The 24,035-nt window shown below is 39.9% G+C and overlaps 2 protein-coding genes across 3 annotated transcripts in view; both read right to left on the bottom strand.

Annotated features, from left to right (window-relative positions):
- The window catches only part of ndc1 (NDC1 transmembrane nucleoporin), a 33,548-nt gene extending 21,545 nt beyond the window's left edge, over window positions 1–12,003 (bottom strand). Inside the window, exons 1-5 of one of the 2 annotated variants that reach the window (XM_046320839.1) lie at window positions 11,655–12,003; window positions 6,608–6,728; window positions 5,386–5,487; window positions 4,956–5,130; window positions 2,171–2,300 (exon numbers count right to left, since the gene is read on the bottom strand). In XM_046320839.1, the coding sequence (XP_046176795.1) occupies window positions 2,171–2,300; window positions 4,956–5,130; window positions 5,386–5,487; window positions 6,608–6,728; window positions 11,655–11,693 (567 nt within the window). In that variant the 5' untranslated portion in view covers window positions 11,694–12,003. Of the gene's footprint in view, window positions 1–2,170; window positions 2,304–4,955; window positions 5,131–5,385; window positions 5,488–6,607; window positions 6,729–11,654 lie in introns of both variants that reach the window. The other variant, XM_046320837.1, reaches the window with a different exon arrangement.
- An 8,891-nt stretch (window positions 12,004–20,894) lies between these two features.
- On the bottom strand, window positions 20,895–23,576 carry zgc:113691 (uncharacterized protein LOC503529 homolog). The gene is made up of 2 exons (XM_046321278.1): window positions 22,909–23,576; window positions 20,895–20,919 (listed from the first exon to the last, which is right to left on the bottom strand). Exons 1-2 carry the CDS (start codon window positions 23,574–23,576, stop codon window positions 20,895–20,897), a joined length of 693 nt encoding a protein of 230 aa, XP_046177234.1.
- Window positions 23,577–24,035: the final 459 nt, after the last annotated feature.

Here is a 24,035-nt window from a genome sequence, read left to right as displayed (position 1 = left end):
TAGTATATGTTTATATGGTATATAGTATGTGTTTATATAGTATATGTTTATATGGTATATAGTATATGTTTATATGGTATATAGTATATGTTTATATGGTAAATAGTATATGTTTATATGGTATATAGTATATGTATATGGTATATAGTATATGTTTATATGGTATATAGTATATGTTTATATGGTATATAGTATATGTTTATATGGTATATAGTATATGTTTATATGGTATATAGTATATGTTTATATGGTATATAGTATATGTTTATATGGTATATAGTATATGTTTATATAGTATATGTTTATATGGTATATAGTATATGTTTATATGGTATATAGTATATGTTTATATGTATATAGTATATATATGGTATATAGTATGTGTTTATATGTTTATATGTGTTTATATAGTATATGTTTATATGGTATATAGTATATGTTTATATAGTATATGTTTATATGGTATATAGTATATGTTTATATAGTATATGTTTATATGGTATATAGTATGTTTATATGGTATATAGTATATAGTATATGTTTATATAGTATATGTTTATATGGTAAATAGTATATGTTTATATGGTATATAGTATATGTTTATATAGTATATGTTTATATGGTATATAGTATATGTTTATATGGTATATAGTATATGTTTATATGGTATATAGTATGTGTTTATATAGTATATGTTTATATGGTATATAGTATATGTTTATATGGTATATAGTATATGTTTATATGGTATATAGTATATGTTTATATGGTATATAGTATGTGTTTATATAGTATATGTTTATATGGTATATAGTATATGTTTATATAGTATATGTTTATATGGTAAATAGTATATGTTTATATGGTATATAGTATGTTTATATGGTATATGTTTATATAGTATATGTTTATATAGTATATGTTTATATGGTAAATAGTATATAGTATATGTTTATATAGTATATGTTTATATAGTATATGTTTATATAATATATGTTTATATAGTATATAGTATATGTTTATATAGTATATGTTTATATAGTATATGTTTATATGGTATATAGTATATGTTTATATAGTATATGTGTATATGGTATATAGTATATGTTTATATAGTATATGTTTATATAGTATATGTTTATATGGTATATAGTATATGTTTATATGGTATATAGTATATGTTTATATGGTATATAGTATATGTTTATATGGTATATGTTTATATGGTATATAGTATATGTTTATATAGTATATGTTTATATGGTATATAGTATATGTTTATATGGTATATAGTATATGTTTATATAGTATATAGTATATGTTTATATAGTATATGTTTATATGGTATATGTTTATATGGTATATGTTTATATGGTATATGTTTATATAGTATATGTTTATATAGTATATGTTTATATAGTATATGTTTATATGGTATATGTTTATATGGTATATAGTATATGTTTATATGGTATATAGTATATGTTTATATGGTATATAGTATATGTTTATATAGTATATGTTTATATAGTATATGTTTATATAGTATATGTTTATATAGTATATAGTATATGTTTATATGGTATACAGTATATGTTTATATGGTAAATGTTTAGCGGAGATCTTCTGAAGGGCAAAAAAGCATCTGAGGACAAACTCAGCTGTTCTACGAGTGGTGTCAACCAGTCGATTAATAACGAGCAACGTTATCCACCCAGCCAGCCAGCCAGCCAGCCAGCCAGCCAGCCAGCCAGCCAGCCAGTCAGTCAGCCAGCCACCCACCCAGCCACCCACCCACCCAGCCAAGAACCCACCCAGCCAAGAACCCACCCACCCAGCCAGCCAGCCAGCCAGCCAGGCAGCCAGTCACCCACCCAGCCAAGAACCCACCCACCCACCCAGTCACCCACCCAGTCACCCACCCAGCCAGCCAGCAAGCCAGGCAGCATTGAAGGTTTTGTAAACGACTTGAGCTGCAACAGATTTCCACAAATTGCCACTAACCTTATTATAATGAAACATCTGTTCACAAAAAATATTATTCTCACATAGTGGTATTAAACACTAAAACACAGGAATTAGTGGTTTTGGGTAGACATTAAATTTAAGATGCTTTTGGGAAACCGGGCCCAGGATAAGAAGAGATAGGAAGTAAAGAGACAGTATGTACCTGCATGGTGTGGAAAGAAACGTAGTTCATGTTGTAGACCACTCCCACCAGGCTGTGGCTGTAGCCAATGAAGGCCCCCACGAGCAGCAGCACCAGGTGGTATTCATTCAGGCACATCTCAGGACCACTACTACTGTAACCAACACAACAGACAGACAGATATATTTGAACGGAGCTTTGCTCAATCATGAGGCATCGAAGAAGAAAAAAGAAAGAAAAGAAATAAGAAAGTAGTAAGAAATCAACCAAAAACGTCAATCCCTTCAAGACAATTTCCTAGACAAAACATTCCACTGTAATAGCGAAGGTGTAATTTTGGCAGTAGAAAACCTAAACAGTATATTTGACTTCTCAGCTTCCCTATCAAATCTTTTGAAAAAGTCAACAAAATTAACAATGACAAATGGTGTTGAAATGCAAAACCTAAGACGTAAATTGAGAAACCTGTCCAACCAAAAACAGAGATCCAGAGAACGTGAGTCTACACCTTCACTATGGCGAGTAACTACAACAATACAGAAATACACTACTGAAAACCTGAGTCTACACCTTCACTATGGCGAGTAACTACAACAATACAGAAATACACTACGGAAAACCTGAGTCTACACCTTCACTATGGTGAGTCACTACAACAATACAGAAATACACTACTGAAAACCTGAGTCTCCACCTTCACTATGGTGAGTCACTACAACAATACAGAAATACACTACTGAAAACCTGAGTCTACACCTTCACTATGGTGAGTCACTACAACAATACACTACTGAAAACCTGAGTCTCCACCTTCACTATGGTGAGTCACTACAACAATACACTACGGAAAACCTGAGTCTACACCTTCACTATGGTGAGTCACTACAACAATACACTACTGAAAACCTGAGTCTCCACCTTCACTATGGTGAGTCACTACAACAATACAGAAATACACTACGGAAAACCTGAGTCTACACCTTCACTATGGTGAGTCACTACAACAATACGGAAAAAAAAGGAACAGCACGTCAGAAATCAGCTCAACATAAGTGAAGAAACAAACAAGCAAAACAAAAAAAGCCAACGTCTCCATGCTCTGTTGATTAAAAAAAATCCTCCTACTCAATTTGGCATGAGGGCCTGCAAAACAAATTGATGGAAAGTGGTGTTGGGGGGAGGAAAAAAACATGACTTTATAAAATCAATGTACACAAAAAAAAATTGCCCAAACACACATCTTTCCACAGGGCCGTGGGGTGAGACAGGGATGCAGCTTAAGCCCCACCATCTTCAACATGTATTTCAAAATATTGGCGAGGGCACCAGAACGGTCTGCAGCACCCGGCCTCACCCTACTAGAATCTGAAGTCAAATGTCTACCGTTTGCTGATGATATGGTACTTCTGTCCCCAACCAAGGAGGGCCTACAGCAGCACCAAGATTTTCTGCACAGATTCTGTCAGACCTGGGCCCTGACATTAAATATCAGTAAGCCAAAAATAATGGTGTTCCAAAAAAAAGGTCCAGTTGCCAGGACCACGAATACAAATTCCATCTAGACACCGTTGCCCTAGAGCACACAAAAAAACGAAACATACCTCAGCACCACAGGTAACTTACACAAAGCTGTGAACGATCGGAGAGACAAGGCAAGAAGGGCATTCTATGCCATCAAAAGGAACATCAAATCCGACATACCAATTAGGATCTGGCAAAAAATACTTGAATTAGTTATAGAACCCATTACCCTTTATGGTTGTGAGGTCTAGGGTCCACCAACCAATAAATCACAAAATGGGACAAACACCAAATTGAGACTCTGCATACAGAATTCTGCAAAAATATCCTCCGTGTACAACACAAAACACCAAATAATGCCTGCAGAGCAGAATTAGGCCGATACCCACTAATTATCAAAATTCAGAAAATAAATTTTACAACCACCTAAAAAAGGAAGTGATTCCCAAACCTTCCATAACAAAGCCATTACCCACAGAGAAACTAACCTGGAGAAGAGTCCCCTAAGCAAGCTGATCCTGGGGCTCTGTTCACAAACACAAACACACCCCACAGAGCACCAAGACAGCAACACAACAAGACCCAAACAAATCATGAGAAAACAAAAAGATAATTACTTGGACACATTTGGAATAACTAACAAAGAAACAGAGCAAACTAGAATGTTATTTGGCCCTAAACAGAGAGTACACAGTGGCAGAATACCTGACCACTGTGACTGACCCAAACTTAAGGAAAGCTTTGACTATGTAGAAGACAGGCTTTGTGCTCACTGCCCACAAAATGAGGTGGAAACTGAGCTGCACTTCCTAACCTCCTGCCCAATGTATAACCATATTAGAGACACATATTCCCCACAGATCCACAAAGAATTTGAAAATAAATCACATTTTGCCAAACTCCCATATCTACTGGGAGAAATAGGCAGGTAGCCTAGTGGTTAGAGCATTGGGCCAGTAACCGAAAAGTTGCTGGATTGAATCCCAGAGCTGACAAGGTAAAAACCTGTCGTTCTGCCCCTGAACAAGGCAGTTAACCCACTGTTCCTAGGCCGTCATTGTAAATAATCATTTGTTCTTAATTAACTGACTTGCCGAGTTAAATAAAGGTGAAATAAAAATTAAATCCCACAGTGTGCCGTCACAGCAGCAAGATGTGTGACCTGTTGCCACAAGAAAAGCACAACCAGTGAAGAACAAACACCATTGTAAATACAATCTATATTTAAATTAATTTCCATTCCTGTGTGTATGCCAGGTAAACCTAAACATGTGTGGTGTCTCACCTCTCATCCTGTGTACAGGGGTGCCCCAAGGACCTGTAGCGCCCTCCGATGGTGAAGGCACAACACCACGCTACTACAACACCCATGATGCAGTGCACCAGTGAGTGGACGAACTGACGGGGGTGGAGCACCTGACCCAGGAGGGCGATCTTGGAACAGGCGATGGATGGGACGACTGGTGGGAATCAATTAATCAATTAGTAAAACAGGGTGAAGGCTGGGACTGTTGTCCCAGGACATTGGCACCTCCATATACAGGGTGACTTGTCCCAGGACATTGGCACCTCCATGTACAGGGTGACTGTTGTCCCAGGACATTGGCACCTCCATAGCCTGATTCAATCTCAAGACATGGAGTGCAGCAATCACCTCAGGCTCCTTCCACTCAGAAATGTGATCCCCTGGGAGAACCCTTCAGCTACTGGCTCACCTGTGTAATACTCCAGGTTGAAGAAGCCCACCATCAATACCACTCCACATAGCAGAATGAAGGAGAAGATGGCACTGGCACTGGTCAATAGGGACAGGCATTCTGGAAGCAGACAACACATCATTAATAGCATTCTAGAAGCAGACAACACATTATTAATAGGCTGCTGAATATATATATATATCTATATCTATCTATATATATCTATCTACTGGCACTGGTCAACAAGGCAAAGCATTCTAGAAGCAGACAACACAGAGAACGACTACAGTAAGGTGACTGGCTACACAACCAGTGAACGACTACAGTAAGGTGACTGGCTACACAACCAGAGAACGACTACAGTAAGTTAGTCTGACTGGCTACACAACCAGAGAACGACTACAGTAAGGTAAGTTAGTCTGACTGGCTACACAACCAGAGAACGACTACAGTAAGGTAAGTTAGTCTGACTGGCTACACAACCAGAGAACGACTACAGTAAGGTAAGTTAGTCTGACTGGCTACACAGCCAGAGAACGACTACAGTAAGGTAAGTTAGTCTGACTGGCTACACAGCCAGAGAACGACTACAGTAAGGTAAGTTAGTCTGACTGGCTACACAGCCAGAGAACGACTACAGTAAGGTAAGTTAGTCTGACTGGCTACACAACCAGAGAACGACTACAGTAAGGTAAGTTAGTCTGACTGGCTACACAACCAGAGAACGACTACAGTAAGGTAAGTTAGTCTGACTGGCTACACAACCAGAGAACGACTACAGTAAGTTAGTCTGACTGGCTACACAACCAGAGAACGACTACAGTAAGGTAAGTTAGTCTGACTGGCTACATAACCAGAGAACGACTACAGTAAGGTAAGTTAGTCTGACTGGCTACACAACCAGAGAACGACTACAGTAAGGTAAGTTAGTCTGACTGGCTACACAACCAGAGAACGACTACAGTAAGGTAAGTTAGTCTGACTGGCTACACAGCCAGAGAACGACTACAGTAAGGTAAGTTAGTCTGACTGGCTACACAGCCAGAGAACGACTACAGTAAGGTAAGTTAGTCTGACTGGCTACACAGCCAGAGAACGACTACAGTAAGGTAAGTTAGTCTGACTGGCTACACAACCAGTGAACGACTACAGTAAGGTAAGTTAGTCTGACTGGAGTGAACTAATACATTTTGACATCGTGTACTAGGTGAGTGTATTGGCTTGTGAAAGCTTCTCTTACCTGATATCCATAGTATGGGGTGAAACAGGCTGAATCTGCTGAGAAGGACAAACAGAGCTGTGGTGGGCAGCAGCAGCAGGACAGACCACGCCATACTGGCTACTGCTCTCCAACAGATCACCTGGAAACACCAACATTCATACCGCAGATACAACACATCACATTGGGAAGTGACTGGTATGCCAGAATTGTGTTACCTGAAAACGTTAGCCCGAATAAGTCTAGCCGAGGAACGCTGAGCGCTCTGTTCTCTTTTATCGAGGTGGAGTTGAGTTCTGATAACTGGTCGCGTGATTTGCAACAACATTGAAACACCGTCAGTCGATGCTTGTAAGAAAACGATTACCTGTAACTATGTTTGTTCTGTACAATCACATTTCTCCCCCAGTGTGCAGGAATTAATACTAAAAAATATATATATTTAAAACTTCCCAAATACAACCACTGAGTTTTTCCCCTCATTTGTGTTACTCATCTCAGTGAATGGCACATTGTTGTACATAACAAACATAGGTCCAGGTCAGGGTTTTTCACAATGTACATTTTTACAAGCGTCGACTGATGGCGCCTCAATGTTGTTGATAGCAAATCGCACTCCACCTCGATACAAGTGAACACCGTGGAGTGTTCTTCAGCGAGAATAAACCCCTAATAAATCCTTCTACTAGGGTTGCAAAGGGTCTGAAATATTCCCGGATTTGTCCATGGGAAGTTCAGCCCCGGAATTTGGAGACTTTTGCTTAAATACATTTTAATTTTTTAAGTTAGCTTATAACCTTGAACATTTTTTTGTGGGATACACATAAGGCAATTCTAGGTCTTATGCCATATTTTGGTTAAACTATCCCCAATTCAATGGAATTGCAACCCTCTGCATGCACAGTGCACTCTTCCATCACATGTACAGCTGATTCTCAAGATCTTGCACACTAATGAGATGCTATTGAGCCCACGCTACTACACTGTCTGAGCCAAGGACTACATGCTTTCTGGTAAGTTTTGATTACAATACTGGGTGGGGTGAATATATTTTATAGACATACATCATTTTTTGTTAACTAGTAGCCTACAGCAAAGTGTGTTTAAATCATTTCTAACTTGTTAACAATTTCTGCTAGTTAGTTTTTGCTACCATTTGGGTTTAAGCTCAACTGAGCCTGCTAACTGAGGAGTGTTAATTCACCGGTTTCATGTTAAATGTTTTAAAATGATTCTTACAAAAGGAGTTATTTAATCTAACTGCTTAACTATTTATCTGTACATGGAATTGTATTTGTTGTTTTAAAAAAAACTAATTTTGTTCTAATCTTTACAGGAAAATACCATGGTCACCGTCTGATGTGTGGAGACATTTCACTGCAGCAAATGTAGAAGGAAAAGCAGTGTACATTCGCAAATAATGTGCCAAATCATATGTGAAGAAGGCAACAAAGATACAGAATCATCTGGCCAAGTGCATAAAGTTCCCTCAGTGTTCACAACAAGCAACCTCTGACAAAAGCCCCTCTACTTCTATTCGAGGTGAAAATGATGAATCAGACACCTTATCGATAGCAACAGCTCAATGGAGGAACGCAGTCAGAGAAATGCTGATGAATGTCTTGCTCGAGCTGTGTATGAAACTGGTTCACCACTGATGCTCACAGGCAATGTGTATTTTAAGAGATTTCTGAATGTTCTTCGCCCAGCATATACCCCTCCAACCAGTATTCTACAAGAGCACAGACACACCGGTCTCTACATTGCAGATGAGCTGAAGGCAGTCAATGACCTTGGACCACAGAAGGTATTTGCACTGGTGACAGACAATGCTGCGAACATGAAGGCTGCTTGGTCTAAAGTGGAGGAGTCCTAACCTCACATCACACCCATTGGCTGTGGTGCTCATGCATTGAATCTGCTCCTCAATGACATCATGGCACTGAAAACAATGGATACACTCTACAAGAGAGCCAATGAAATGCTTAGGTATGTGAAGGGTCATCAAGTTATAGCACCAAGCAAAGTGAGAAGAATAAGAGCACCACATTGAAGCTGCCCAGCAACACAGGGTGGTGTGTCATGTTTGACAATCTCCGCAGTCTGCCGATATGGACAGCCCCATCAAGAGGATCCTCCAGGATGATGTATTTTGGGAGAGAGTGGTAAGCAGCCTGAAACCTATAGCAGTAGCCATTGCACAGATTGAGGGAGACAATGCCATCCTGTCTGATGTTCAGACTCTGCTTGCAGATTTAAGAGAATAAATCCGTACTGCCCCGCCAACTTCACTGTTTCTCCAAGCAGAGGAAACGCAATTACTTCTGCCTGAAGCCCATCCACGCCGCAGCGTACATGTTGGACCCCAAGTCTGCTGGCAAGAGCATCCTGTCTGGTTCAGAGATCAACAAGGCCTATGGTGTCATCACTACCGTGTCTCGCCACCTCGGCCTGGAAGAGGGCAAGGTTCTTGGCAGTCTAGCGAAGAACACTTCCAAGCAAGGGCTCTGGGATGGAGATATGCAATATGGCAGTCGTGCCAACATATCTCATCAGCCACCTGGTGGAAGGGACTTTGTGGATCTGAGGCTCTTTCCCCTGTTGCCTCCATCATCCTCCAAATCCCACCAACATCAGCAGCCTCAAGAGTGCAACTGGTCCTAGCTTGGGAACACACACCACAGCACGCAATAGGTTGACCGATACAAGGGGATGATGTTTTGGTGGCCATCCGGGCAAATGTGAGGCTTTTTGAGCCTGACAACGAGACATTGTCAACAAGGTTGGAAAGTGACAGTGAAGATGAGGCCTCAGAGTCTGATGTTCAAGAGGTGGACATTGAGGAGGTCCAGGGAGAAGACATGGAAGCCTGAGAGGAAGACAACCAAAGCTTTAGTTTCTAGACTGTCATTTTACAGATGTATGTTGAAACCGTTTTTGGGAGATACGATGGATCATTCAATATTCCCTTTTGTTGTTCTGTCAAATCATCCCACGTAAAGAGTTAACTAATTTCATTAAAAAGTTAAATTCATAACTACTGGTTGGTTTTTTTCTATAGGAAGGATTTAATCATTTGCAATTGTCTCCATATAATATGGTAAATATATCCAATGCAAAAACATCTAAATTTAAATGGTATTAATTAGCATATATTCCTGTTAATTCACATTAATTCCCACGGAAGGTTTCCACCTCTGAATATTCCCCAAAATGTGCAACCCTACTGGTGACACGGTCAGTGATTTATTTAGAATTCAAGGGACTCTTAACCAGCATGATTACCACAGCATTCTGCAGTGATACACCATCTCATCTGGTTTGTGCTTAGTGGGACTATCATTTGTTTTTCAACAGGACTATGACCCAAAACACACCTCCATGCTGTGTAAGGACTATTTGACCAAGAAGGAGAGTGATTGGGTCCTGGCATCTACAATCACCCGACCTCAACACAATTTGAGATGGTTTGGGATGAGTTGGACCGCCTAGTGAAGGAAAGGTAGACAACAAGTGCTCAGCATATGTGGGAACTCCTTCAAGACTGTTGGAAAATAATTCCTCATGAAGCTGGTAGAGAGAATGCCAAAAGTGTGCAAAGCTGTCATCAAGGCAAAGGGTGGCTATTTGAAGAATATCAAATATATTTTTGCTTACTACGTGATTCCATGTGTTATTTCATAAATGTTGATGTCTTCACGATTATTCTACAATTTAGAAACTCAAATAAAGAAAACCCCTTGAATGAGTAGAAACTTCTGCCTGAAATTATGACCCCTTCCTCAGTAGCCTAATTCATGCAGGCTACTGGGAAACACAAGCACTTCTTACCTCAAATCGCTTCGCTATTCATGTTGAATAAATTAGTCTTCATTTGAACTAAGCAAGCTGCTAAATAGTTTACGTCAGGGGCTATAGGCTACCTGCTATTATCTAAGCGAACCCTGGCAAAACTGAATCACAATCATCAACCTAGATTTTAGTCTGTAGCTTATGCCTAACTGATATGAGAAGTCAATCTCAGGAAGTGGGACATTTATAACGGTTTATAGTATTAACATCTGGCATATAACAACAGTTAAATTGCCAGAAAATAGCCGAACATGAAACATGAACATTTTAAAAGGAAGTCCAAGTGGTTCTTGCTCAGAGATTGAGATCCTCGGTCCAACTTTCATCACTCAAACTCTCCTGTTGGATTCATCTATGTTACGGACATACGCAAAGGAGATTCATTTACAATAATAAACCTGGTTTTATACCTGAATGCTGATTGACTCAGTATACCAGACCATATACCATGGGATATGAGAAAATATGACTTTTAATTGCGTTGGTACACAGTTTATTATAGCAATAAGGCACCCCGGGGGGTTGTGGTCAATATATCACGGCTAAGAGCTGTATCCAGGCAATCAGCTTTGCGTCATGCTTAAGAACAGCCCTTAGCCGTGGTATATTGGTCATTTAGCATACCCCCTTGTGCCTTATTTCTTCATCATAGCAGTCAAACGAGCTAAATCGACATCCATTGATGGAAACTGACCTGGCGAGTTTAATAAGGGTGAATAATTTTCTCTTGCCACATATTCAGTCATAGGTTGCAATAACTATTATTTTGAGGAAACACGAATTACACTTCTAATGTCGTTACAAGTTACTATGTTATTCCTTCTAATTGGATCGATAACATTATGGGGGGAAAAAAGGGTTTTGTTCTATAAATATGGCAACTCCACTCTTGCTGTGAAAAATAAACTATTGTGCTGGTTTCCAGGCGTTTTGTGCGGGTTTTGAGTGGTATGTATTGGGCTAGACCCTCCGGTCAAAGATGAATGCTACGTTAATTAAACTACTAAATTACCTTGCGTATGTGAAACTTCAAAATCTAGATAGCTTTTCTACAATTACAGACAGCCAGACAGACAACTTGTGTTGTTGATGTTATACTAGCAATGAAATGTAGCTACTGTTACTAGTTAGTTAGTTAATAGCAAAGCTAGCTACTGTAATTGGGTAACTAACTAGCTAGCTGTGGTTTAGTTGTTTTAAATAGGGCAGTGCTTACCTTACGAACGAACCAACAACTTTGATCCGATGAAAACATTTTGTATCGATATAAAGATTTTAGATCCGACTGCAAAAAAAAGTAGTGTTTAAAAAAAAAACTAATTATGCCAGGTAGTTGTCAAAATCCTAGAGAATATTCCACTTCTGTGCCGTTTCTGGTATAAGCGCGGCACATGCATTCAAAGGACATGTCAGGACCCCCCTTTTTCAAAGTCTGTCCAGAGAGACGTCATGGCGACGCTGGCTGATGACGAACATGCGTAGAAAACAAACAGAAAACCACATTTTCGTATCCTACAAAAAGAAATTGAACTGTATTTTAAGACGGTTAAATGTTCTACTAACAAAAAAGCTGTTAGAATTGTAAGTATATGCATGTCCCTTAAGGTCCTTGTGTAATTGTAATGTGATATTGTACCCCCTAGCTCGATTGTCCATTGTTTGTAATCTATGTATGCTTGTGTTCACTCATGTGCTTTATGTATTGATTTGTTGTTAATAAAAAAATATTTATTTAAAAAAATAAAAAATAAAATAAATAAACATGCGTAGAAAACACTTCATCCGGTCTCTCCGCCGAACTGCGCATGTGCATGCCGTCAAAAATCAAAGGCAATATCCATAGATATAAACGTTTTTTTTTTTTTTGAAAATGAAAATATGTCACTTTCATGAGGTTGGTAATAACATGTTCAATTACTTAAGACTTTGGCTCGAATCTCGGTTCTGCCATTAGATTGCGAGAAAATGATTCATTCATGAATATTTTTTTCACTTATCTCATTGACTTGTCAAACGCCAAACTCCGACCTAGTCTGTTTGGTCCGTTTCGGAAGTGTTCCCGGTAAGGTCGTGATATTGCGCCTCTTGGGTTTTAGAAACTCTGTGGTCCTTCACATATAAATTAGGTGGTGGGCCGAAGCCTAAAAACGTGAAGTTGATCGATCCCCGTCGAGGAAGGACCTGTTATTTTGTATATTTGACATTACAACATTCTTATGATGACTATAAAAAAAATTTTGCACCTTAACTTGTCATAAAAATTATATTTCAACACCCTGTCTACTCAGGCAAAATTGCAAACTGCTAAACTTGGAACCAATAGGATCTCCCGTACATACCCCTCGTGATGAAGACAGCCAATGGCTGTAGGATGAAACACAGCCTCCAATGAAAACTCGAGCTGCTTCCTGTGTGCGCGTGCGCCAGAGACGGAAATAAGATCTGTTTTGGAGTAAAATGTGCAGCATGCAATTGGAATTGTCCTGAACGTAATGGAGAGGAAACACCGTTGACCAGTGGTGTAAAAAGTATCCAATTGTGATACTTGAGTAAAAGTATAGATACCATAATAGAAAGTTACTCAAGTAAAAGTGAAAGTTACCCAGTATATCCTACTTGAGCAAAAGTCTAAAAGTATTTAGTTTTAAATATACTTAAGAATCAAAATAAATTGTAATTGATAAAATATACTTAAGTATCCAAAGTAAAAGTATAAATCATTTTAAATTCCTTATATTAAACAAAGCAAACGGCACCATTTTTGTGTTTTTAAAATTTATGCATATCCAGGGGCACACTCCAACACTCAGGCATAATTTACAGATATCCAGGGGCACACTCCAACACTCAGGCATAATTTACAGATATCCAGGGGCACACTCCAACACTCAGACATAATTTACAGATATCCAGGGGCACACTCCAACACTCAGACATAATTTACAGATATCCAGGGGCACACTCCAACACTCAGACATAATTTACAGATATCCAGGGGCACACTCCAACACTCAGACATAATTTACAGATATACAGGGGCACACTCCAACACTCAGACATAATTTACAGATATACAGGGGCACACTCCAACACTCAGACATAATTTACAGATATCCAGGGGCACACTCCAACACTCAGACATAATTTACAGATATCCAGGGGCACACTCCAACACTCAGGCATAATTTACAGATATCCAGGGGCACACTCCAACACTCAGACATAATTTACAGATATCCAGGGGCACACTCCAACACTCAGACATAATTTACAGATATTCAGGGGCACACTCCAACACTCAGGCATAATTTACAGATATCCAGGGGCACACTCCAACACTCAGGCATAATTTACAGATATCCAGGGGCACACTCCAACACTCAGGCATAATTTACAGATATCCAGGGGCACACTCCAACACTCAGGCATAATTTACAGATATCCAGGGGCACACTCCAACACTCAGACATAATTTACAGATATCCAGGGGCACACTCCAACACTCAGACATAATTTACAGATATCCAGGGGCACACTCATAATTTACAGAACACTCAGACATAATTTACAGATATCCAGGGGCACACTCCAACACTCAGACATAATTTACAGATATCCAGGGGCACACTCCAACACTCAGACATAATTTACAGATATCCAGGGGCACACTCCAACACTCAGACATAATTTACAGATATCCAGGGGCACACTCCAACACTCAGACATAATTTACAGATATCCAGGGGCACACTCCAACACTCAGACATAATTTACAGATATCCAGGGGCACACTCCAACACTCAGACATAATTTACAGATATCCAGGGGCACACTCCAACACTCAGACATAATTTACAGATATCCAGGGGCACACTCCAACACTCAGACATAATTTACAGATATCCAGGGGCACACTCCAACACTCAGACATAATTTACAGATATCCAGGGGCACACTCCAACACTCAGGCATAATTTACAGATATCCAGGGGCACACTCCAACACTCAGGCATAATTTACAGATATCCAGGGGCACACTCCAACACTCAGGCATAATTTACAGATATCCAGGGGCACACTCCAACACTCAGACATAATTTACAGATATCCAGGGGCACACTCCAACACTCAGACATAATTTACAGATATCCAGGGGCACACTCCAACACTCAGACATAATTTACAGATATCCAGGGGCACACTCCAACACTCAGACATAATTTACAGATATCCAGGGGCACACTCCAACACTCAGACATAATTTACAGATATCCAGGGGCACACTCCAACACTCAGACATAATTTACAGATATCCAGGGGCACACTCCAACACTCAGACATAATTTACAGATATCCAGGGGCACACTCCAACACTCAGGCATAATTTACAGATATCCAGGGGCACACTCCAACACTCAGGCATAATTTACAGATATCCAGGGGCACACTCCAACACTCAGGCATAATTTACAGATATCCAGGGGCACACTCCAACACTCAGGCATAATTTACAGATATCCAGGGGCACACTCCAACACTCAGACATAATTTACAGATATCCAGGGGCACACTCCAACACTCAGACATAATTTACAGATATCCAGGGGCACACTCCAACACTCAGACATAATTTACAGATATCCAGGGGCACACTCCAACACTCAGACATAATTTACAGATATCCAGGGGCACACTCCAACACTCAGACATAATTTACAGATATCCAGGGGCACACTCCAACACTCAGACAACACTCAGACATAATTTACAGATATCCAGGGGCACACTCCAACACTCAGACATAATTTACAGATATCCAGGGGCACACTCCAACACTCAGACATAATTTACAGATATCCAGGGGCACACTCCATCACTCAGGGATAATTTACAGATATCCAGGGGCACACTCCAACACTCAGACATAATTTACAGATATCCAGGGGCACACTCCAACACTCAGACATAATTTACAGATATCCAGGGGCACACTCCAACACTCAGACATAATTTACAGATATCCAGGGGCACACTCCATCACTCAGACATAATTTACAGATATCCAGGGGCACACTCCATCACCCAGGCATAATTTACAAAAGATGCATTTGTGTTTCGTGAGTTCGCCAGATCAGAGGCAGTAGGAATGACCAGTACGTATTCTCTCGATAAGTGTGTGAATCGGGACATTTTCTTGTCCTTCTAACCATTCAAAATGTAATGAGTACTTTTTGGTGTCAGGGAAAATGTATGGAGTAAAAAGTACATAATTTTCTTTAGGAATGTAGTGAAGTATAAGTTGTCAAAAATATCAATAGTGAAGTAAATTACAGCTACCCCCCAAAACGACGTAAGTACTTTACACCACTCTGCAAACTCTCCTTCCAGACTAATATCAAACATTTCCAATCCAAAATTAAATCTAGAGTCTGCTTTCTATTTCGCAACAAAGCCTCCTTCACCCACGCCGCAAAACTTACCCTAGTAAAACTGACTATCCTACCGATCCTCGACTTTGGCGATGTCATCTACAAAATAGCTTCCAACACTCTACTCAGCAAACTGGATGCAGTTTATCACAGTGCCATCCCTTTTGTTACTAAAGCACCTTATACTACCCACCACTGCGACCTGTATGCTCTAGTCGGCTGGCCCTCGCTACATGTTCGTCGCCAGACCCACTGGCTCCAGGTCATCTACAAGTCTATGCTAGGTAAAGCTCCGCCGTTATCTCAGTTCACTGGTCACGATAGCAACACCCACCCATAGCACGCACTCCAGCTGTGTATCTCACTGTATCTCACATCTCTCCCTAAAGCCAACACCTAATTTGGCCGTCTTTCCTTCCAGTTCTCTGCTGCCTGCGACTGGAACGAATTGCAAAAATCTCTTAAGTTGGAGACTTTTATCTCCCTCACCAACTTTAAACATCAACTATCTGAGCAGCTAACCGATTGCTGCAGCTGTACATAGTCCATCGGTATATAGCCCACCCAATTTACCTACCTCATCCCCATACTGTTTTTATTTCATTTACATTTCTGCTCTTTCGCACACCAGTATCTCTACCTGCACATGTTCATCTGATCATTTGTCACTCCAGTGTTAATCTGCTAAATTGTAATTATTCACTCCTATGGCCTTTTTATTGCCTACCTCCTCATGCCTTTTGCACACAATGTAGATAGATTTTTTTTCTACTATGTTATTGACTTGTTTATTGTTTACTCCATGTGTAACTCTGTGTTGTTGTTGTCTGTTCACACAGCTATGCTTTATCTTGGCCAGGTCGCAGTTGTAAATGAGAACTTGTTCTCAACTAGCCTACCTGGTTAAATAATGGTGTTCTCAACTGGCCTACCTAGTTAAATAAAGGTGTTCTCAACTGGCCTACCTGGTTAAATAAAGGTGTTCTCAACTGACCTACCTGGTTAAATAAAGGTGTTCTCAACTGGCCTACCTGGTTAAATAATGGTGTTCTCAACTGGCCTACCTAGTTAAATAAAGGTGTTCTCAACTGTTCTACCTGGTTAAATAATGGTGTTCTCAACTGGCCTACCTGGTTAAATAATGGTGTTCTCAACTGGCCTACCTGGTTAAATAATGGTGTTCTCAACTGGCCTACCTGGTTAAATAAAGGTGTTCTCAACTGGCCTACCTGGTTAAATAAAGGTGTTCTCAACTAGCCTACCTGGTGAAATAAAGGTGGTTTCAACTGGCCTACCTGGTTAAATAAAGGTGTTCTCAACTAGCCTACCTGGTTAAATAAAGGTGTTCTCAACTAGCCTACCTGGTTAAATAAAGGTGTTCTCAACTGGCCTACCTGGTTAAATAAAGGTGTTCTCAACTGGCCTACCTGGTTAAATAAAGGTGTTCTCAACTGGCCTACCTGGTTAAATAAAGGTGTTCTCAACTGGCCTACCTGGTTAAATAAAGGTGTTCTCAACTAGCCTACCTGGTTAAATAATGGTGTTCTCAACTAGCCTACCTGGTTAAATAATGGTGTTCTCAACTAGCCTACCTGGTTAAATAATGGTGTTCTCAACTAGCCTACCTGGTTAAATAAAGGTGTTCTTAACTAGCCTACCTGGTTAAATAAAGGTGTTCTCAACTGGCCTACCTGGTTAAATAAAGGTGTTCTCAACTAGCCTACCTGGTTAAATAAAGGTGTTCTCAACTGGCCTACTTGGTTAAATAAAGGTGTTCTCAACTAGCCTACCTGGTTAAATAAAGGTGTTCTCAACTGGCCTACCTGGTTAAATAATGGTGTTCTCAACTAGCCTACCTGGTTAAATAATGGTGTTCTCAACTAGCCTACCTGGTTAAATAAAGGTGTTCTCAACTGGCCTACCTGGTTAAATAAAGGTGTTCTCAACTGGCCTACCTGGTTAAATAAAGGTGTTCTCAACTGGCCTACCTGGTTAAATAAAGGTGTTCTCAACTGGCCTACCTGGTTAAATAAAGGTGTAATAAATAAACTGCCGTAGCCAATTTATTAAGAGCTAACCAATGTTAGTTTGACTGGCCAAGCCAGCAACTGTAAATGTCAATTTGACTGCTCACGAGACTAGTGTTAAATTAGCTGTCTTGCTGTCAGTGAATTATATTTTTTAATCATGTTTTGGCATAATTACAGTTGAAGTCGGAAGTTTACATACACCTAAGCCAAATACATTTAAACTCAGTTTTTCCCAATTCCTGACATTTAATCCTAGTAAAAAATCCTGTTTTAGGTCAGTTAGGATCACCACTTTATTTTAAGAATGTGAAATGTCAGAATAATAGAAGAGAGAATTATTTCAGCTTTTATTTCTTTCATCACATTCCCAGTGGGTCAGAGGTTTACATACAATCAATTAGTATTTGGCAGCATTGCCTTTAAATTGTTTAACTTGGGTCAAACGGTTTGGGTATTCCTCCTGACAGAGCTGGTGTAACTGAGTCAGGTTTATAGGTCACCTTGCTCTCACACGCTTTTTCAGTTCTGCCCGCAAATCTTCTATGGGATTGAGGTCAGGACTTTGTGATGGCCACTCCAATACCTTGACTTTGTTGTCCTTAAGCCATTTTGCCACAACTTTGGAAGTATGCTTGGGGTTATAGTCCATTTGGAAGACCCATTTGCGACCAAGCTTTAACTTCCTGACTGATGTCTTGAGATGTTGCTTCAATATATCCACATAATTTTCCTGCCTCATGATGCCATCTATTTTGTGAAGTGCACCAGTCACCGGAAGTTGTCGACAGGTGTCCCGCTGGCCAAGCCCTAAGAAGTTATAAAGCCTTACAGTATGTGTTATAAAGCCTTACAGTATGTGTTATAAAGCCTTACAGTAGATGTTATAAAGCCTTACAGTATGTTATAAAGCCTTACAGTATGTGTTATAAAGCCTTACAGTAGATGTTATAAAGCCTTACAGTATGTTATAAAGCCTTACAGTATGTTATAAAGCCTTACAGTATGTTATAAAGCCTTACAGTATGTTATAAAGCCTTACAGTATGTGTTATAAATACCTTACAGTATGTGTTATAAAGCCTTACAGTATGTGTTATAAAGCCTTACAGTATGTGTTATAAATACCCTACAGTATGTGTTATAAAGCCTTACAGTATGTATTATAAAGCCTTACAGTATGTTATAAAGCCTTACAGTGTGTTATAAAGCCTTACAGTATGTTATAAAGCCTTACAGTAGGTGTTATAAAGCCTTACAGTATGTGTTATAAAGCCTTACAGTATGTTATAAAGCCTTACAGTATGTTATAAAGCCTTACAGTATGTGTTATAAATACCTTACAGTATGTGTTATAAAGCCTTACAGTATGTTATAAAGCCTTACAGTATGTGTTATAAAGCCTTACAGTGTGTGTTATAAATCCTTACAGTAGGTGTTATAAAGCCTTACAGTATGTTATAAAGCCTTACAGTATGTGTTATAAAGCCTTACAGTATGTGTTATAAATACCTTACAGTATGTGTTATAAAGCCTTACAGTATGTTATAAAGCCTTACAGTATGTGTTATAAAGCCTTACAGTGTGTGTTATAAATCCTTACAGTATGTGTTATAAAGCCTTACAGTATGTGTTATAAAGCCTTACAGTAGGTGTTATAAAGCCTTACAGTATGTTATAAAGCCTTACAGTATGTGTTATAAAGCCTTACAGTATGTGTTATAAAGCCTTACAGTGTGTCATAAAGCCTTACAGTGTGTTATAAAGCCGTACAGTATGTTATAAAGCCTTACAGTAGGTGTTCATTGGTTTCATAAAGAAATATAGCCTTTAAAAATTTTTTTTAACCTTTATTTAACCAGGTTGGCCAGTTGAGAACAAGTTCTCATTTACAACTGCGACCTGGCCAAGATAAAGCAAAGCAGTTAGACACATACAACAACACAGTTACACACGGAATAAACAAACATACAATCAATAATACAGTAGAAAAATATATATACAGTGTATGCAAATGAGGTAGGATAAGAGAGGTAAGGCAATAAATAGGCCATGGTGGCAAAGTAATTACAATTAAACACTGGAATGGTAGGATGTGCAGAGGATGAATGTGCAAGTTGAGATACTGGCGTGCAAAGGAGCAAGATAAATAAATAAATACAGTAAGGGAATGAGGTAGATTGAATGGGCTATTTACAGATGGGCTTTGTACATGTGCAGTGATCTGTGAGCTGCTCTGACAGCTGGTGCTTAAAGCTAGTGAGGGAGGTAAGAGTCTCCAGCTTCAAAGATCTTTGCAGTTCGTTCCAGTCATTGGCAGCAGAGAAGGCGGCCAAAGGAGGAATTGGCTTTGCGGGTGACCAGTGAGAAATACCTGCTGGAGTGCATGCTATGGTTGGGTGCTGCTATGGTGAACAGTGAGCTGAGATAAGGCGGTGCTTTACCTAGCAGAGACTTGTAAATGACCTGGAGCCAGTGGGTTTGGCGACGAGTATGAAGCGAGGGCCAGCCAACGAGAGCATACAGGTCGCAGTGGTGGGTAGTATATGGGGCTTTTGTGACAAAACGGATGGCACTGTGAGAGACTGCATCCAATTTGTTGAGTAGAGTGCTGGAGGCTATTTTGTAAATGACATCGCCGAAGTCGAGGATCAGTAGGATGGTCAGGTTTACGAGGGTATGTTTGGCAGCATGGGTGAAGGATGCTTTGTTGCGAAATAGGAAGCCGATTCTAGATTTCATTTTGGATTGGAGATGTTTAATTTGAGTCCGGAAGGAGAGTTTACAGTCTAACCAGACACCTAGGTATTTGTAGTTGTCCACATATTCAGAACCGTCCAGAGTAGTGATGCTGTTCGGGCGGGCAGGTGCGGGCAGCGATCGGTTGAAGAGCATGCATTTAGTGTTACTTGCATATAAGAGCAGTTGGAGGCCACGGAAGGAGAGTTGTATGGCATTGAAGCTCATCTGGAGGTTAGTTAACACAGTGTCCAACAAAGGGTCAGAAGTAGACAGAATGGTGTCGTCTGCGTAGAGGTGGATCAGAGAATCACCAGCAGTGAGAGCGACATCATTGATGTATTCAGAGAAGAGAGTTGGCCTGAGAATTTAACCCTGTGGCACCCCCACAGAGACTGCCAGAGGTCCAGACAACAGGCCCTCCAATTTGACATACTGAACTCTATCGGACAAGTAGTTGGTGAACCAGGCGAGGCAGTCATTTGAGAAACCAAGGCTGTTGAGTCTGCCGATAAGAATGTGGTGATTGACAGAGTCGAAAGCCTTAGCCAGGTCGATAAATACGCCTTCACAGTACTGTCTCTTATCGATGGCGGTTATGATATCGTTTAGGATCTTGAGCGTGGCTGAGGTGCACCCATGACCAGCTCTGAAACCAGATTGCATAGCAGAGAAAGTACGGTGAGATACGAAATGTTCGGTAATCTTTTGTTTAACTTGGCTTTCAAAGGCCTTAGAAAGACAGGGTAGGATAGATATAGGTCTGTAACAGTTTGGGTCTAGAGTGTCTTCCCCTTTGAAGAGGAGGATGACCGCGGCAGCTTTCCAATCTATGGGGATCTCAGATGATACAAAAGAGAGGTTGAACATGCTAGTAATAGGGTTTGCAACAATTTCTGCAGATCATTTTAGAAAGAGAGGGTCCAGATTGTCTAGCCTGGCTGATTTGTAGGGGTCCTGATTTTGCAGCTCTTTCAGAACATCAACTATCTGGATTTGGGTGAAGGAGAAGTGAGGGAGGTTTGGGTGAGTTGCTGTGGGGAGCGCAGGGCTGTTGACCGGGGTAGGGTTAGCAGGGTGGAAAGCATGGCCAGCCTTACAGTATGTTATAAAGCCTTACAGTGTGTTATAAAGCCTTACAGTATGTTATAAAGCCTTACAGTATGTGTTATAAAGCCTGTTATAAAGCCTTACAGTATGTTATAAAGCCTTACAGTATGTGTTATAAAGCCTTACAGTATGTGTTATAAAGCCTTACAGTATGTGTTATAAAGCCTTACAGTATGGGTTATAAAGCCTTACAGTATGTTATAAAGCCTTACAGTATGTGTTATAAAGCCTTACAGTATGTTATAAAGCCTTACAGTATGTTATAAAGCCTTACAGTATGTGTTATAAAGCCTTACAGTATGTTATAAAGCCTTACAGTAGGTGTTATAAAGCCTTACAGTAGGTGTTATAAAGCCTTACAGTATGTTATAAAGCCTTACAGTATGTTATAAAGCCTTACAGTATGTGTTATAAAGCCTTACAGTATGTGTTATAAAGCCTTACAGTAGGTGTTATAAAGCCTTACAGTATGTGTTATAAAGCCTTACAGTATGTGTTATAAAGCCTTACAGTAGGTGTTATAAAGCCTTACAGTATGTTATAAAGCCTTACAGTATGTTATAAAGCCTTACAGTAGGTGTTATAAAGCCTTACAGTATGTGTTATAAAGCCTTGCAGTATGTTATAAAGCCTTACAGTATGTTATAAAGCCTTACAGTATGTTATAAAGCCTTACAGTATGTGTTATAAAGCCTTACAGTAGGTGTTATAAAGCCTTACAGTATGTTATAAAGCCTTACAGTATGTGTTATAAAGCCTTACAGCATGTGTTATAAAGCCTTACAGTATGTGTTATAAAGCCTTGCAGTGTGTTATAAAGCTTTACAGTATGTGTTATAAAGCCTTACAGTATGTGTTATAAAGCCTTACAGTATGTGTTATAAAGCCTTACAGTATGTTATAAAGCCTTACAGTATGTGTTATAAAGCCTTACAGTATGTGTTATAAAGCCTTACAGTATGTGTTATAAAGCCTTACAGTATGTGTTATAAAGCCTTACAGTATGTGTTATAAAGCCTTACAGTATGTGTTCATTGGTTTCATAGTGAAATAAATCCTCCTTTTCACGTTGTTGATTCCCATTTCCCAGTGTATGATGGTTGCCATTTCCCAGCTGATGACCATTTCCCAATGTTGTTAATCCCCCTTGTTTATCTATAGAAGACCTTGTCTTGTGGTGTCGTGATCGTGGTGAAGGAGAAGGTTTGGTCTCAAACGCGTTGTGTGGGAGTTTCTGGGCTGAATCGATGGACATCTCTGTTTGTACTCCCTTGTGAGAGACAGGTTTCTCTCCGGGCCTCTGGGGCAGGCCTATCGCAGGGAGAGTGAGCTGCTCTCTTTGAGATCTCTTATCCTCCCAGAGTTTCAACAAACGGCGTTGATTATTCGTCATGTCCTTCAGGTTCTGCTGTAACGACTGCACCTGATATTCCAGAAGAGTTTTGGACGTGACAGCATTTGCCAGCTCTGCTGTCAGATCATCAATGGTCAAACTGAGTCTACCCGTTTTCTCCACCAGGAAACTGCACTGGCGCTCCTTCTCGTGCATGTCAGAGATGATGTCCTTGGTGGTTTTGCCGTTGAACTTGGGGTTCGCCTCCAGGCCTATCTCTTGGCGGAGAGTCTTGACATGCTTGCGCAGCTCCTTGTTTTCCGAAGTCATGGTCTTGAATTTCTGTTTCAGCAACTCCGTTGACCTCATCCTAGACTCGTACTGTCTCAGCTTCTCCCTCATAATACTCTCCCTGTGCACCGCATCGTCTCTCTCTTTCCTGCACTTCTCCAGAAGTTTCAACATCTCAAACTTGGAGACGTTCTCTTTTTTCTCAGCCATGTGGTTATAGCTTTTAATAACAGACTCAAATATCACACATAAAACTAGAATCCCCTAGTGTGGGATAATAACCTAAAAATCCTCTCTGTTCTCTACTCCTGGTTTTAGGTTTCTCTACTGCAGGTCTCTCCCATGGGTTCAAATAGATCGACAAATCATTTTCAGAAATCAAAAACATGAATATTCCTCAGGATCTAGAACGTTCCATCCATTTTTATATCCACCCTGGACATAAGCACTTGACACAATCCCCTCGTGTTAAGTCTATCAGAGAGAGAGCAGAGAGGCAGGCAGCACCAAGGCAGCTAAAGCTGGGCGGGCAGCAGTTCCTCTCCAGTGTAACACTAAGCTCAGGTCTAGAATGACCGTTAATTAGGCCACACCATCTCTTTGACACAGATCATTTCAAGTGACACAATGTTTCTATTTTCTTAATTAAAGCCAAATACTTAAGCCCTT

Source organism: Oncorhynchus gorbuscha, linkage group LG22, assembly GCF_021184085.1.
Source record: "Oncorhynchus gorbuscha isolate QuinsamMale2020 ecotype Even-year linkage group LG22, OgorEven_v1.0, whole genome shotgun sequence".
Taxonomy (NCBI): Eukaryota; Metazoa; Chordata; class Actinopteri; order Salmoniformes; family Salmonidae; genus Oncorhynchus; species Oncorhynchus gorbuscha.
This window is presented reverse-complemented; position numbering and strand designations above follow the sequence as displayed.